Source organism: Mytilus californianus, unplaced genomic scaffold (assembly GCF_021869535.1).
Source record: "Mytilus californianus isolate M0D057914Y unplaced genomic scaffold, xbMytCali1.0.p SCAF_5, whole genome shotgun sequence".
Classification (NCBI taxonomy): Eukaryota; Metazoa; Mollusca; class Bivalvia; order Mytilida; family Mytilidae; genus Mytilus; species Mytilus californianus.
Genome location: NW_026262701.1, coordinates 12,547,974 through 12,563,565, shown reverse-complemented (window position 1 = coordinate 12,563,565; position 15,592 = coordinate 12,547,974). Strand labels below are relative to the sequence as shown.

General features: G+C 32.6%; 1 protein-coding gene across 1 annotated transcript; it reads left to right on the top strand.

The window, feature by feature from the left end:
- The first annotated feature begins 11,144 nt into the window (after window positions 1–11,144).
- Window positions 11,145–14,999, top strand: LOC127701819 (GLIPR1-like protein 1). The gene is made up of 5 exons (XM_052205786.1): window positions 11,145–11,150; window positions 11,791–11,920; window positions 12,355–12,470; window positions 13,152–13,273; window positions 14,895–14,999. Exons 1-5 carry the CDS (start codon window positions 11,145–11,147, stop codon window positions 14,983–14,985), a joined length of 465 nt encoding a protein of 154 aa, XP_052061746.1. The 3' UTR covers window positions 14,986–14,999.
- Window positions 15,000–15,592: the final 593 nt, after the last annotated feature.

Here is a 15,592-nt window from a genome sequence, read left to right as displayed (position 1 = left end):
AAACTATACTAAACGTTTATCGCCTCATGTTATACTGACAACCTTTATATGAAGGTTGAATGGTTGATTGCTTGATAAAGTTTATTTACTGTTACTGAAACACGTCCAATTGCAATCACTACAAACGTTTTAAATGTTTGAATTAACCTTTAAAAGTTGTGCTCTTGGTTAAGATCTGGTGCATGTATACATGTATATGATCATATTGTTTATTAACTTTTATTAATTTTCCATTCCGATATAACAATAAAAAAGAGTTCTACAAGACATGGGCGTGTATATTTACAATAAAATATACAGAAAGCCATTTTGTTTTATAATAACTCTGCAGTCATGTCGCTTCCTTAATCTTACTAGAATTACATTAAGTTTGATCTGAACGAAATCTCGGTAACAACAGAATGTTTCGTCCCAATAAACTAATTCTACAATAAATATGAAAAGATTAAACCATCATCCAAGGAGTGGACCTGGGGTATTGGAGCAACTTTTACAAATGTATTGGAAGGCGTTTGTGCGTTTATCCTAGCATTTATTGAAACAGTATTCAAGCATATAAGCCTGGGTCACACATTCACGATTTTTACTGTCGTCGTTGATAGGACCATTCCCGATTAAAATTTGTCAAAATTCTTATCAAGATCCTGTGAATCGTGGCTGGAAATTCAAATTTAATTAAAATTTGTAAAAATATTTATTTAATCACGACACCAAATCAGTTATTGTTCATGAAGCGTCCCAATTCAGACGTTTCCAGCCAAATTTCTCCCGATTATCCCGCGTTCTCAATCCTATTCTAATCTGATTTGTATCATTCGCATGATAAAAAACGTCCGAATCTGTCCTGACAGCGTCCCAATTCTGCCGAATGCTATCCGACAGAGATCAGACAGTGAACTGACGCTGTCGGAAGATATCCGTTAGAAACCCGTTTCACGTGATAGTTCCGTCCTATAAAAAAATCGTGCGACGCCCGACAATTATATTGAAAGGGAAACAGAAACGAATGTAAATGAGACAAAACCTAACACATACTTATACATTTTACAAATGGAACAGCGCTTTGATTGCTGTTCCTAATTAAATCTTAAAGTTATCTCCATCATCTGTATAATAATTGCAGAATACTTGTAAGATTTGAAATAATCTGTATTAATATTACAGAGACGTTTTAAGATTGAAATACTTTGTACAATATTACAGAAAAAACTAAGAGTTCCCGAATAATTTTTTTAATTTTTAATAAACACTTTTTATGATACAAAATAAGTAATGACAAGTTAAATTCCTCTGTTAATTTGAAAGGCCAATGATATATACAAGATATGACATAAAATTTGAAAAGCCAATGGTCTTGTTCTGCAATACTTCTTTAAGCTCACACTTGTTGTATATTTGTGCGTTTGAAGCTGCTCCATCTGGCCAAACATCAAGCCAGATAAATTTTATAGTCTGCATCAACGAGGGTCATCAGGACTATGGAGAAGAAGCCCTCGTAGTTATGACAGGTAGTTCCGGTATTTTTTGGGCACTTGCACGCAATTTGCTTTCCGTTTAATGCACCGCACGCATGTGGGAAGTTCATCATTGATGGCTTGGCAGACTTCAGGGAGAAACATTGACATGGTGTTACTGGGAACCTTAAAGTTCCACTTTATGCTGCTGTAACGGTCGCCGGATGTCAGATGTCTCATAGTACAGGCAAATTTCAGTCCTAGATCAAGGGCTTGCCTCCACCGGGTATCTTGTTTGGTGATGCGGGTTGTGATCCGAGCCAGGACTTCATTGTACAGTTCTATTGGCAGCCTCATGTAGTTGATGAAAGCTTCTTGGTCTTCTTCTCTCAATTCCCTCATCAATGTGTCTTACTGGCCGAGCTACTCCCATCTAGATATCAAGAGCTTGACCCAGTATCTTCTATTTCTACCGAGTAACGGTGCCCTTCTGTTCAAATAATAATTGGCAAACAGAAGGTCTTCTTCATCCATTTCCATAAGAGCAACCTGTTGCAGAAGTCTCAGCCTACGAGCACCACTTATGGTGGACCGGTCAAAGTACTTTCAATGAATGACAAACAAACACACGTGATACTACAACTGTCGCCATATTCGGGGTGATCAGGTACTGTCGGGCCGCAATCCTATCACAGTCCGCTGAACCGCATTCATTGCAAACAGCTTTGTCTGGACTGAGTCGTATCGTGTTTTGTAATTGTCGGTACTCTGACGTGGTGATTATTGCCGAATTCCTTATTAATAACGGGACTGTTCTGAAACAGAAAGGCAGTTTGCATTTGCAAAGACGGGTCCGCATCCGGCAAGATCTTGATGCACTCTGGACTCAATCGGCAACAAACAGCAATGACAAATTTCTCCAGATCATGCCCGTTCCACATGACACAGTTCAGAAAACACAGAATGTTGATACGATTTTGATCCGATACAGCAGAATCTGTCACGATATAGTCACGATTGTTATCCGACTAGACAAAATCGGCTGAGTTTCCCCCAATGTTACGGGATGCACCTAACTGTCGGGGGTGCTTTGCCGACCTCTCCGATCCGTAGGAATCTGTTACGAACGTATACGACTGCGTTAAATAATGATAAGACATTCCAGATCATTGAGGATAGCAATCCGACTTTTTCACTTTCCGTGTCTTAGCGCTGTCTGATCTCAAACGGGAGCCATAATCGGCACTGTGTGAACGCCACATTAAGTAATTAACATTTGATTATGAGAACTATAAAAAAGAATGGACACGTTTGACGCTAGATATGTTTTCTACCGTTTTTAAGGGTACCCCAAAACTGGTCATATTCAATATACCCTAAGCATAAAACGCAACGGTGATTTTCTACAAGACTTTGGCAGATGATGCATGACCCTTACACTTTTAATAGCGTAAATGAAAGAAAAATTAAACGAGAAAAAACGGAAGATTACTACATTATTAACAAAATAAATATCTAGCTGAGGTTATTTACTAAATTAAATCTGAAGACGTGTTTAAACTGTAATTAAAAGTGTTAAATAGTAGTATTTGATTTAATTTGTTAAATAAATATTTGGAAAACATAACTATAATTTACTATAAACCAATTATTTACAGCTCCCACTAAGAAAAAAATAGGTTGACATATGATTTGGATTTAATTTCAATAGGCAACTTTCGAGTTTGTTGCATTTCCGTCAAAAACTTTGGTTTAAGTGAACATCATTTGTGCGTTTAGGGGCGTCGTCATTTCCGTTCCTATGTTGAGCGATTGGTTGAATAAATGATAATGCTATATTGCACGAATTATTCGGCAAATTGAAGTCTTATAATTGATAATCAGCATTACTGTCATTAGGGAATTGTGATTAAGTAATTACGGAACAAATATAATTTGTTGGCTATATTAGTGTTTTAGTTTGTATTTAGGATTTCTCTCTTTTTCATGGTACACAAACAAACGAACCACCCATACAAGATACACTTTATTATTTTACTTGTTTTAAACACAGTGCATCTTGATAAAACATATACATGACTTGGTCGAATTTTATTTGCGCAAGCCTTTTAAATAAATGCCTTACATTAATAATTTAATGAGATTATAACATTTTTTCAAATGGAAAATATTAATGATCCATACCTTTTTCCGTTATCGGTTATTTCTAAAGCATTACTTGAAAATCTATGACAGTTTTAGCAATGACAAATTAAGTTTAAATTTTAATTTAAAAATAACCTCTTTGTAATTGTGATTACATCAATCAAGTAATAAATCCAGTCTGCTTTAATTCAAAATTATACTTTTAAAATTTATTTTTAATCAATACTCTAACAATGTATAGCTAAATTAGTACTTGTATATTCGACACAGAAGAAGTTGGTGATCAACGCATTGCATATGATTTGTTCTTAATACCAGAATTTGTCAATTTATATTTTTAAAATAGACTTTATACAGCTGTGAACAGCTAGATTATGTACCAAAGATTTAATAGTCATTTAAAATTGAAAAAAAAAACCGTGAGAACGATCACGTATCACCTAAAATTACATAAAAGGTGCAAATGGTTAAGGTGACGTTCATAATTGATGAACATCATTTTATATAAAATCTTATTATTCTTCTGAATTTGTCAGCGCAACATCAGAAAATCGTGACATCGTATAAAAGAAAAAATAAGATGTAATTTTCTATATTTAATTAATATTTGATTAAACGAAATCAAATATATACTAGCTGTGTAATATATAATGAGAGAGATTACTTAGCAAATACATGAAAACGTAAAAAAGCGCAATTTGCGTAAATTGCCAACACAACCTATGGTATAAATATTCCAGCACATTTTAACCCGTCTGTAAATAGATCATACAAACCAAGCTAAGACAGTTGTTTACCATACTATCAAGATGAAGTTTTATGCTTCTGCAATCGTCATTTCCATATGTTTAATGTCAGCGTTTAGTGTATCCGATAATCTGTTTGTTAGAAAATTAGAGAATCTTATTTCGCGACTAGAAAAAGAGACTGACAAACCAATCACAAATGGTGAAATTTTCAAAAACGGAGAAGGGATGAAGCACACAGGCCCCGCTGTAAACGCACCACGTTTACTAAAGATGCATCGCAGAAGTACCGGGAGTGACATATCTGTATCAGAAAGCGAACATATCTTGAATCTTCACAATGTTGCTCGACAACAGGTTCAACCTCCTGCTTCAAATATGGCAAACATGGTAAGTAATTTTTATATATCATTAAGATCGAAGGAACAGATACCAAACGGACACAATCATACGATGACTGCTAACAAATTATTATGAAAGACAAACAATATCCCACAACACAATATAGGAAACTAAAGCAGTGCTCTTCCCAGGACCTTTTAGCATCATGGTAATGTGATGCTATATTGCTATAATGTGATGCTATTTGATATAAGTTTCTTATAGATAGTGTTATATATGTGATGCTATAGTTTCTAGAAACAAGATGGTATTTCATAATTCCCTTTTTGCCATGATGATATGCGAAATTTCTGAGAACATTGGTGCCACATGTGGAGCAGGATCTGCTTACCCTTCCAGAGCAACTGACATCACCCAATTTTTGGTGGGGTTTGTGTTGCTCAGTCTTTAGTTGTCTATGATATGTTTTGTGTACTGTTGTTTTTTTGTGATAAATTAATCTTTCAGTTTGATCAATATTGAACATATCCAACTTTTAAAATGGTCACACAAGAAAATAATTTTAATCAGATTCATCATTTCTTGAATAAGAAAGATGTTTAATTTTTTTACATTTTAATTCTCAAAATTTGATGCAAGAAAAAAACCATCTACTGCTAGATATGTGGACATAAAAAAAAATGAAAAAAATTTGGCAGCACTTCCCAAATGTGCATTTCCACCCCCTACCAAGTAGATCCCAGGCCAAAACAGGAGGGAATCAAGGAAGAAAATAATAGGTGTGGGGCAGGTTCATTTATAAAACATGAAACAATACACCATCGTATGTCTATGATAGAATATGTAAAAATACAAACCATAGCCTTGTCCTCCAGACCTCAATTTCAATAATCAATGGCATTCCCTGTAGCTGTGTACTTATCAGGGGTGGACTATTTCTAGAAACCCATAAAATAAATGCATTTTGAACATTTTTGGTTTTGTTTTAAGCAAAAAAAAAAAAAAAAAACACACAACCAAAAACGTCTATTGAATAAATATACATATATATATATTTATTCAGGTATATTTTTTTAACAGATATGGTAAATTTGTAAAGGCTTAATCTGCATTATATTTGTTTTAACAGAGACAAGTTCCCGTCAGAAAATTTGCAGGATACTTTGTTTCTGCATTAAAGTTAAGATGTAAAAAGAGATATAACAATAACTGGAATAAATTTGCAAGGTTCGAAAGGGTGAAAATAAAATATTGCCTTTTTACCATCAATGAAATGGTCACTGCATACTCTGGCTCCCTCATCACCAGATATCCACACTTTTCCTGTTACAGGATCTCTCCGGTTGATTGCCTTTATCCCAAGACTTTTTCTGTCTTCATCTTTCGGAATCCGGTGAAAGTTTACTCCTGGTTGTTTATTACTGTCCCGATTTCTGCAACCTAACACAATACACACTTTACCCGTAGTTTGTTGGTAAACAGACGACAGCATACTTCCGTTTCAGTCATATAGCGCCGAACGGACGGCAAGACTTCCCCGGATTTAAAAATAGAACTGAGATGACGTCATCGATATGGAAGACAACATTTTAAATCGGCCTGCACATGTACATGCGTACAAAATGTATATTTCATGTTTCATTTACAGAAGAAAAATCAAGTCCTTCCAATTTGTCAACACACAAGACATTACCTACCGAACTTTGTCATTGTTTAAAGTATTAAATAGTACTGCGCGTTACAATTGCGCGAATTAACCCTACATTAGCTCTCGAAGCAACTTCCACGTTTGCGCGACTAAACGCATTACGTTTGAGCGAAATTTACCTGTGAAGAAGTTACTTTGTAAAGACGGATTTATCAAATTTACATTACAAATCATAGAATTTCTGAAATGACAAATTTGTCGACTGCTAAGATGTAATTACGACACCATGCAGCTGCGCAGTTAGTCTTAATTTCCGCGACCAGAAATTCTTCCTTAACAGGCAACCTAGCGACCCTAAAAGAGTTGATGCAAGAGTTGTTACTCTCTACAGCAATTCTGACCGGACGTGGCTGCGTATTTATACATCCCGCACATCAGTTTATCGTTCAACATTTTTCGAAATAACAACTGGGGACAGATAGTTTCTGTCAAGAACATAGTTGCATACATTTCCTTTTTTTTATTCCAGACTTTTATGATTTATGTATTAAGAATGTTCTTTTACAGGGAATACGCACATTGTTATGTTAAAATAGTTTGGCTGATTTTATAAAAAAATCCCTTTAATGCTCTAGCAGCTCTGTCTATCCCCATAAATCGTTGAATATGAATAAAGGTAAAAATATATAGATGTTGAAATAGGGCTGGTATTTTTTGCAAAGGTAATAGGGTTTTATACTTAATGGGAGAATGGGAATGGGTAAAAATTTTAGGCGTTTTTCTTCATCATCGTGCCAGTGTCATAGATTATTGTATTGAACTTCTGAAACCGTTTAAGGACTTTAAAATTTTAGATTCGGGTAAATTACTTTTAGATGTTCTTAACCCACTCTTTTTATTGTGATAACAACTTGGGTAATAACTATGCAGAAAGTGTTGGGGACAGTTTAAGTCCTACTTTGTTTAATTAGACGTGTTAGGAAAGTCAATACAATTTTGACGCTGATGTTAAATACCAATACCATTACAGGCTATAGTGGGGACTATCTCAAAAAGCACTGGTAATCATTAAATATATTTACCTGTATGGGTTTGTTTGATAATGCTAAGATGATTTTTAAACAATAAGATGATTACATTTTATTCTGAAATTCACAGACGAAGATCCAGCAAAACAACATGATTATTATTTATATTATTATCATAAAATTGCATTGTTTCATAGTAGTGATCGATTAAGATTAAAATCGTTGTTCCCCCTTACTATTTTGTTGAACGACTACAAGGAAAATCTGCAAATTGATCAAAATAAATGAATAAAAAAAAACACTGCAATCAAATCACATCCGAATCCGATTTTTTACTCTACATCAATCTTTGTTCGAAATGTTCGTTTATTTGAAATTTATTTAAATATACTTTTCAATGTCGGGGTCTTTTATAGCTTTTATGCGGGATGGGTTTTGCTCCTTGTTGGAGGCCATACGGTGACCTAAAATAGCAAACATTTACGTCATCTGATCTCTGGTAGATAGTTGTATACTTTGGCAATCATACCACATCTCCTTTTTTATATCATTTTCTATAATAGAGAAATGTGTAGCTTAAAATTCTAATAAAAAAACTAGAAATTTGTGTAATTGACAATTAAAAAAAAAATTAAAAAATGAAACAAAGCGTATTCAATTTGATTATTTTTATTCTTTTTATTTCATCTAGTAAGGTTACTATGGCAATTAAATGTAATGCTGAAAAAGGAAATACCTGGGGAAAAAACCTGTTAAAATGCTGCATTAATTATTCTAAATCACATTTTAACTGACATTTTCTTTCTATCAACAGTTAATTTTTCGGACAAAAGAGGTTATCGAATTAAGTTTTAAAAGATTACCACATTTAGGCATTAATCAAGCATGTTAAATTTACGTTTTTGGTGAAGGGTTGGAAGTTTTTTTTCTTGGTATCACGGCTTCCTCCACCAACAAAACAGAACACCACGATTAAATTAAGATATGTTTTTTAAATGTGTTGTTAAACTTTCATATGAAATAGTTAATTTTTATTACTGTTGGGTCAGGAGGTTTTTGAAAATGGAATATTTCTTTTCACCTCTTACAAAGCCTGTTAAATTATACATCGGGCCATTTTTTTCCTCGATTTCTTTCATTTTTTTTTTGTTTAATATTCACTATACACTCCGCTTTCTAAATTGGCAGGTATAAAGTGATGGGTGGATGGGTCCATCCGTACGTTCTTTCGTCTATCTTTCCATTCATACCCAGATAGAAATAGACAATACAAATCACATACGGCTCGTAAAAAGTGGTTTTCTTGAACATTTAAACGATGCACAGCAAGACAACCTTCTTCCATGAATTGTCACCAACTTGGGATTGGATCTTCCTTCAAACTGTGTTAATTTATGTTATAAGGTTTATTCGAACCTTTTACAAATTGTTACGCCATATTGGAGATACCAAATAAGACAAAACCGCAAAGGGAAAAAAGAAAATGCAAAAAAAAACTAAATAGAAGAATTCCAGAATGTCAAGTTTATGTTGAACACGCCATTAAACGTTTAAAAACTTTTACGGTTGTCGGAACTTTGTGGAGACATTCAAGACACGAATGAAATAAAACTGTTGAATTGTGTGTTGGACTTGTGGAGAGGCAAACTGAGTTTTTTTTTTACTATTAAACATATTGTACTCATATTAAATTTATATTTCTGGACTTGTGGCCGTAAAATCCGTCATTTCCATTCTTGACCCTTACATATATTTTTTTAAAGTTTTGTTTAGCACTCATAAATCAAATACAAATTAATGTATGAATATCTACGCAATGCCAATGCACGTCTTAAAATTTGGAGTCGACGTTAACCGTTTGCTTCATAAATTTATCAAACACACCACAAGCTAAGTTATACTATGCAGGGATATATTCAATGCAATTGCATTTTGAGAAAGTCCACATTTAAATCTTGTATCGGTGTTGGTATTTAACATCAGCGCAGTATTTAAATCCCTTTCCTAACACGTCTATTATTATATTAATGATTTACATTAAATTTTTGATGAAACTTGTAACCCTCCAGTTCTTGATACTTCAAATATCCAAACTCTTAAATACGCAGATGATTAAGTGTTACTGTCTGAGACACACTAGGGGCTTCAAAACGCCTTAGACAAACTTAATAGATATTTCATTAAATGGCAGTTGAGTGTAAATAAAAACAAGACTTAAATTCTAGTGTTTCAGAATATTTATAAACAATCCCCACCCCTCTTGTTCTTGTCTGAAGTTAGGGACTCTAAATTTTTAGGGAATATTATTAACTATAGAGGAAATTTTACAAAAACTACTGAAGAGCTGTCTAAAAAAAGTATCAAAGTTTTGTTTTTATTGAGAAAATATATGTCTAATTTTATTTATGTTCCCTTTAGTTTGTCATGTAAATTATTTGATACTCTTATAAGACCTATTTTGACATACAACTCTGATATTTGGTTTATGGTTAATTTTCAGTCAATTTTTAGGGCATCTTTTAGAGCTGCTGAAAATAATATTTTTTGTGATACTCTTGCACTGGCAGAAAAATATCCTTTTGAGAAGGTTCATTCTAAGTTTTGTAAGGCAGTATTAGGACTGAAAAAGACAGCCTTTAACATAGGTGCTAGATCAGAATTAGGTAGATTTACTTTGGACTCTTATATAAAAACTCAAACGATCATGTATTTTTATAGAATAAACTCTAATGATATTAATCTTCTGGTTAAAGAATCGCTACAAACAAATATAAATTTACATTCCGCAGGAATTTGTTCATGGTACTCATTTGCAGATACAACTTTTAAAGATATGAACATAAACCCAGAAAATCACTCTAATATTAATGTACCTTTTAAACAATCAAAAAAGTGTTAAAATGTAATATTAAAACGTTTGTTTCAGAGGAATATAAAAAAAACTACTTTAAATAAACTCCTCATCCAAACTTTGTGTTTATGGGAAATTAAAAATTAATTGTCAGTCTGAGGAATATTTAAATTGCAATAATTTTATACATAGGCAGTAACTCTCAAAATTTAGAATTCGTGATCATTCCCTAGGCATTGAATTGGGTAGATACAGAAACATTCCAAGAGCACAAGGATTATGTAAAAAATGTGGAGTCCTAGATGACGAATTTCATTTCTTTTTGTATTGTGACATTAATATAGCATTGCGTTCAAAATTTTGGCTTATCTAAAAGACTATGTACCATTATTTCAACATCTTGATGCATTTAATAAACTACATCACATTCTAAACCCCACCCCACTTGTTTGTCATATTAGAGTCTTTGTTAAGCAGTATTTAGAACTGAGGGGTCAGACCCATGTCAGACAGGTTTATGACTGTGTTTTTTTTACATAAATTTGTAAATTGAACTCTTCCTTAAAATATGTTCCATTGTATTGTGTTGCATTGTATTGTATTTAATTTTATCATTGATTGTGTGTATTGCTTGACCCTTATGAGTGTAATCTTGCAATAAGGAGTAAATAATACATTCAAGAGAATAAACAGATGGGATTCTGAAAAGATGAACGATTTACTGGAAAAAAAGATTGAAATAGAAAAAATAGGATTTTTATATAATACACACTTAGAAATACTGATTTGTATGTAGTGAATAAAATGTGGTTAATTGATTTATAAATTTTGTTTAGTTCTAGACAGACAACTTGTATTAATTGTTCAAAAGAAATGCACTACAAATTAATTGTGTTTTCGGGCCATAAATATTATATTTGATAAACTACCATGAAGGTAAACTAACTTGAAGGTTTATTTCCGAGTAGTTTGCTAAATGGTACTATTTAACCTATAATAATTGTTATTCGGAATACTTTGCTTCTGACAATGTTGTTCGACATGGCAAACACTTATCATCTTTGCCATTTTCTTTATTTTCAAACGACTTATAAAATGTCTTAGTCAGTAAAAATAATACAGGACTTGAATGATATATTAAAACAGTTTAACTATTCGGGTATTAGTTTTTACTAAAATCGAGTTACTTTAACAGGAATAAAAAATATTTCTCCCATAAGACACTGGAAGCCTGTACGAAGTCATGAAGTCATGAAATTATGAAGAATTTATCAGCTTTCTGTAAACTGTCAGCTTGATCTTTTTGAAAAATTGATCAAGCCTAATCTTTAGTATGGGTGCGAATTATTGGGTTTGACTAATAATAATATTAGAAAAGATTCATTTAAAGTTCTGTAAAATACTTTTAAAACTGAAATCCTCAACACCTAATTGTATGATGAACGGTTTGTTTTGTTGTCATCTGCCAATATATTTGTCGACTTTCTTTTATCTAGAACCCGAGCCCGTCAAGTTCATTACAGCTCTGTAAGTAATAGAAATTTACGCATTAGCATATATTAATTTTCTATTTCAGCACTGGGACAATGAGTTAGCAGTGAAAGCACAAGAATATGCCAACAAATGTATCTGGGGACACAATTCGGCAAGATCTAACTCACCAACAACGTTCTCTTATGTCGGGGAGAACATTTACGTTCAAACAAGTAAGTAGGAAAAAAGGGATTACAAAGCTACAATAATATATAGTGCAGTGTTTTTATATATATACTTGTATCTGCAAAGTATCGAATACGAAGAGGATTCACTTAAGACTACTAGGACTACATGCAAAAAAAAGTATTAAAATTAGTTTTCTTTTAAAGAAACGCTTCATACTAAATATGTGCGCAAAGCCCTACAAAGCTACAAAAAGAAACATTCAATTCTGATATCAAATTTGTTTATGCTACAACCATGAAATAGCGAGTTAAATCAAGCCTTTCGTTTGTGTTTCTATGCATTGTTTTAACGTCCTCATGGAGTGCACGAACTGTTAAAGATGTTGCAAAATGAAAAAAAAAAAAAAAAATAAAGAACCGTAAGAAACGTCTTTGTTATGTAATTATACATAAGTAAACTTCCGATTGTATATTTTAAGATACAATGAACACGGATGTCATTGAAAATGGATTCACAATGTGGGACGACGAGAAAAATGGGTTTCATTACGATACAAATTCTTGTTCTGATGCACCATGTGGACATTACACACAAGTAAGTGCTCCCAATACATCATGTGGACATTCCACACACGTATGTCCTTCCAAAACCATTTCAACTTGACTAAAGTTATAGAGTGATAAATACACGTACTGCCCTTTATATGTCTTACTTTTTTGTTAAATTGTTGTATTGTACGGTGTTAGTCTTTCAATTTATTGTATTCAATCACAAACACATAGCAAAACACTGTTAACAATCAAATACTTTCACGAAAAAGGAATAACCGTTTTACAATTTCAGCTTTAAATTATAATCTATTTAAAAAAAGAGACCATTAAGCATCAAAATAAAAAAAAATCCTTAAATCTTAATTATAATTTCAATGAAGTAAAGATCAAACAACATTTGTTTATGCATGTAGCTTATTAGACGGTATAGGTTTTTATCATTGTTGAAGACCATACGGTAACTTATAATTACTTTTATCTCCGTCATTTGAACTCTGGGGATGGTTGTCTCATTAGCAAACATACTACAACTTCTATTTTTTTTATAATGGTTGCTTTTATGTACACATTTTGTTTTGCCTTGAGTACAGTGGATATTATACTGCAGGTGTTTGAAAGAAGCTTTTTTATGCACTCAAAGTTTGATCAAAATCATCAAGGTCGGCTAACTGCATCTACATTAGTTTATAATTTTGACATTTAAGTATTGTTTTGATGTTTATAGATAATCTGGGCAGAGAGTACTGCATTAGGATGCGGAGTGTCTCATTGTCCTTCCATGGAAAACCTACTGGACTACAACTTCGTTGATTATTGGGAATATTTAGTGTGTAATTATGGACCAGGGTAAGTACAGTGCATACATATAGTTATTTTATGCGTTGTTTCCATGGCGAGTATATATTGAGCTTTAATATATTAAGTATCATGCTGTATAAATGGTGATGCAGTAGTTAACTAGTTAGAGCCTGTGTCGCTCACCTAGGTCTTTGTGCAACGGAATATCTCCAAATTTGAAGACTAGAGTATATCTTCTAAAATATCTCTTTTTTGTTGATCTTGTTTTCTGTTTTCGTTTTTCTCTATATTCTTTAATTTTGCCTAAAGCACAAAAAGGGTAAATTCATGATTGTGTGTAAAATTTAACGTATGTGTAGATCTTGTCTTGCTGATCATATTTGCTAATTAAAGTTTTATCTATGATAGTTTTTAGTTTTCAAAATAATAGCAAAAAACACAAAAAAATTAGTAAAATCGTTATTAAAGAGCAAAAAACTCCGATCAGAAATCGACTGACAATTTCGGTCATTTGACTTATTTGTAGACCTTGTCTTTATGCTCGTGTTTACTTCTTTTTAGAATATTTATCAATCTATTATAGTTTTTAAGATATAAGGCAAAAAAACAAAATTGGTAAAAAATCCGTCATTACAGAGCATTTAATGAGGAGTCGACTTACAATTTCGACCATTTAGGTAATTTGTAGAACTTGTCTTGCTGATGTTTTTTGCTTTTTAAAGTTTTCATCTATCAAATATTGATAACAAAATCTTCATTAAAAGGAAATAACTCCATTCAGGGGTCGAATGACGGTTTCAGTCATGTTTGACTGTTTTGTAGACTTTGTCTTGCTGATAATTTTTGCCATTTCTATAATAGTTTTGAAGATAATAAGCAAAGCTTGAAAAAAAAAAAAAAAAATCCGTCATTTAAGGCCAATCACTACTATAAAAGGAGAGATGAAAGATACCAAAGGAACATTCAAACTCATAAGTCGAAAATAAACTGACAATGACATATACGACGACTGATGCTTTGAGCTAGGTGAGCTAAGAATGAGTAGGACCCAGAATGTATTTCACACCAGTGTCATTTTTAAAAAGTCTTTAAATCTTTACTTAAAGTCACAGCCAAATATGTGTCCTTTAAGGTTGTAACAATATTATAGGTTTATTAGATACCTATAAAGACCAAAACAGACCTTTTACAAAATGTTTGCAAATTTTCAGTATATATCCCAAAATGTACTAGGACATCGTTTACCAACACCAACATTATGTTGGGAGTAAAACTATATGTTTTCTTTCTAAACCGACATGCTTAGCAGCCTTCTAACCGGTTAATTCAGGAATTAAGATGGAGGTTTATCTAGCTAAGAAACCAGGTTTAACCTACCATTTTCTTCAGAAAATACCTGTACCAAGTGAAAGATGTGACAGTTGTATTCCATTCGTTCTGTTGGTTGAAAGTCTAACGTTTGATTTTGTCAGCTTTTATGGACTTCCCCCTTATGAACTAACCTTGGAATTCAGTATTTTTGTTATACTTTTTAAACCCAACCTAGACATAATTTGAATGCATGCCGACAAATATCTGCTGTTGTAAAAACGACATATTTGTTTTAGTAATCATTTAACATTATTTTGCCCTTAATATCTCGTATTTTTTTATACTAATTATATTGTAGAGGTAATATAAATGGAAAATTGCCGTACGTGGAGGATACGTTAGGAAGTAGCGGTGGAGAAGCTGCGACAAGTAATGGATGCCGGAAATGAAAATTTTTAACAAGCAAGTAGCTCATCACGGTGTATTAAGCAGGCTTTGCCTTTTAAATTTTTTTATATGAAATATGATAAAAGTGTTATATGTTGGTATACTTTGTCCGATAAAGAGGGAAAAGACGGGATGTGAAATGGACAAGACAAAACACTAATTAAACCAATATATCAAAGGAACAGAGTAGTCATTTCTTCTCTTTATCTTAAAATTGCACGAAAGTCTTCAACGACGAACTATGAGTGTCGTCATTCATGTCACATAAAGCCATTGGTTTTACACAAACAACAAATAAAAATATTCCAAACATACGAAAGAAGCTGTATACTATGCATTTTTTACATAGTTAATTTTCAAATGTAGAATGTAATTATCAAGTCTATCAAGTATATGAAGTAAAACGTTGTCTAGTTACTCTTTTCGTCATACGAAATGCTCCGAAATAATATATTTGAAAATCACAAAGTTTGTAGCCGTGCAAATGCATGAAATAAAATGCATAAATATTGAAACGCATTAAAAGAAAAAGTATGCATCCAAAGAAACTAGTTAATCAATTCACTACACCTAATAGTCATTGTTCAAATTTATTAAATCATTTCGAAA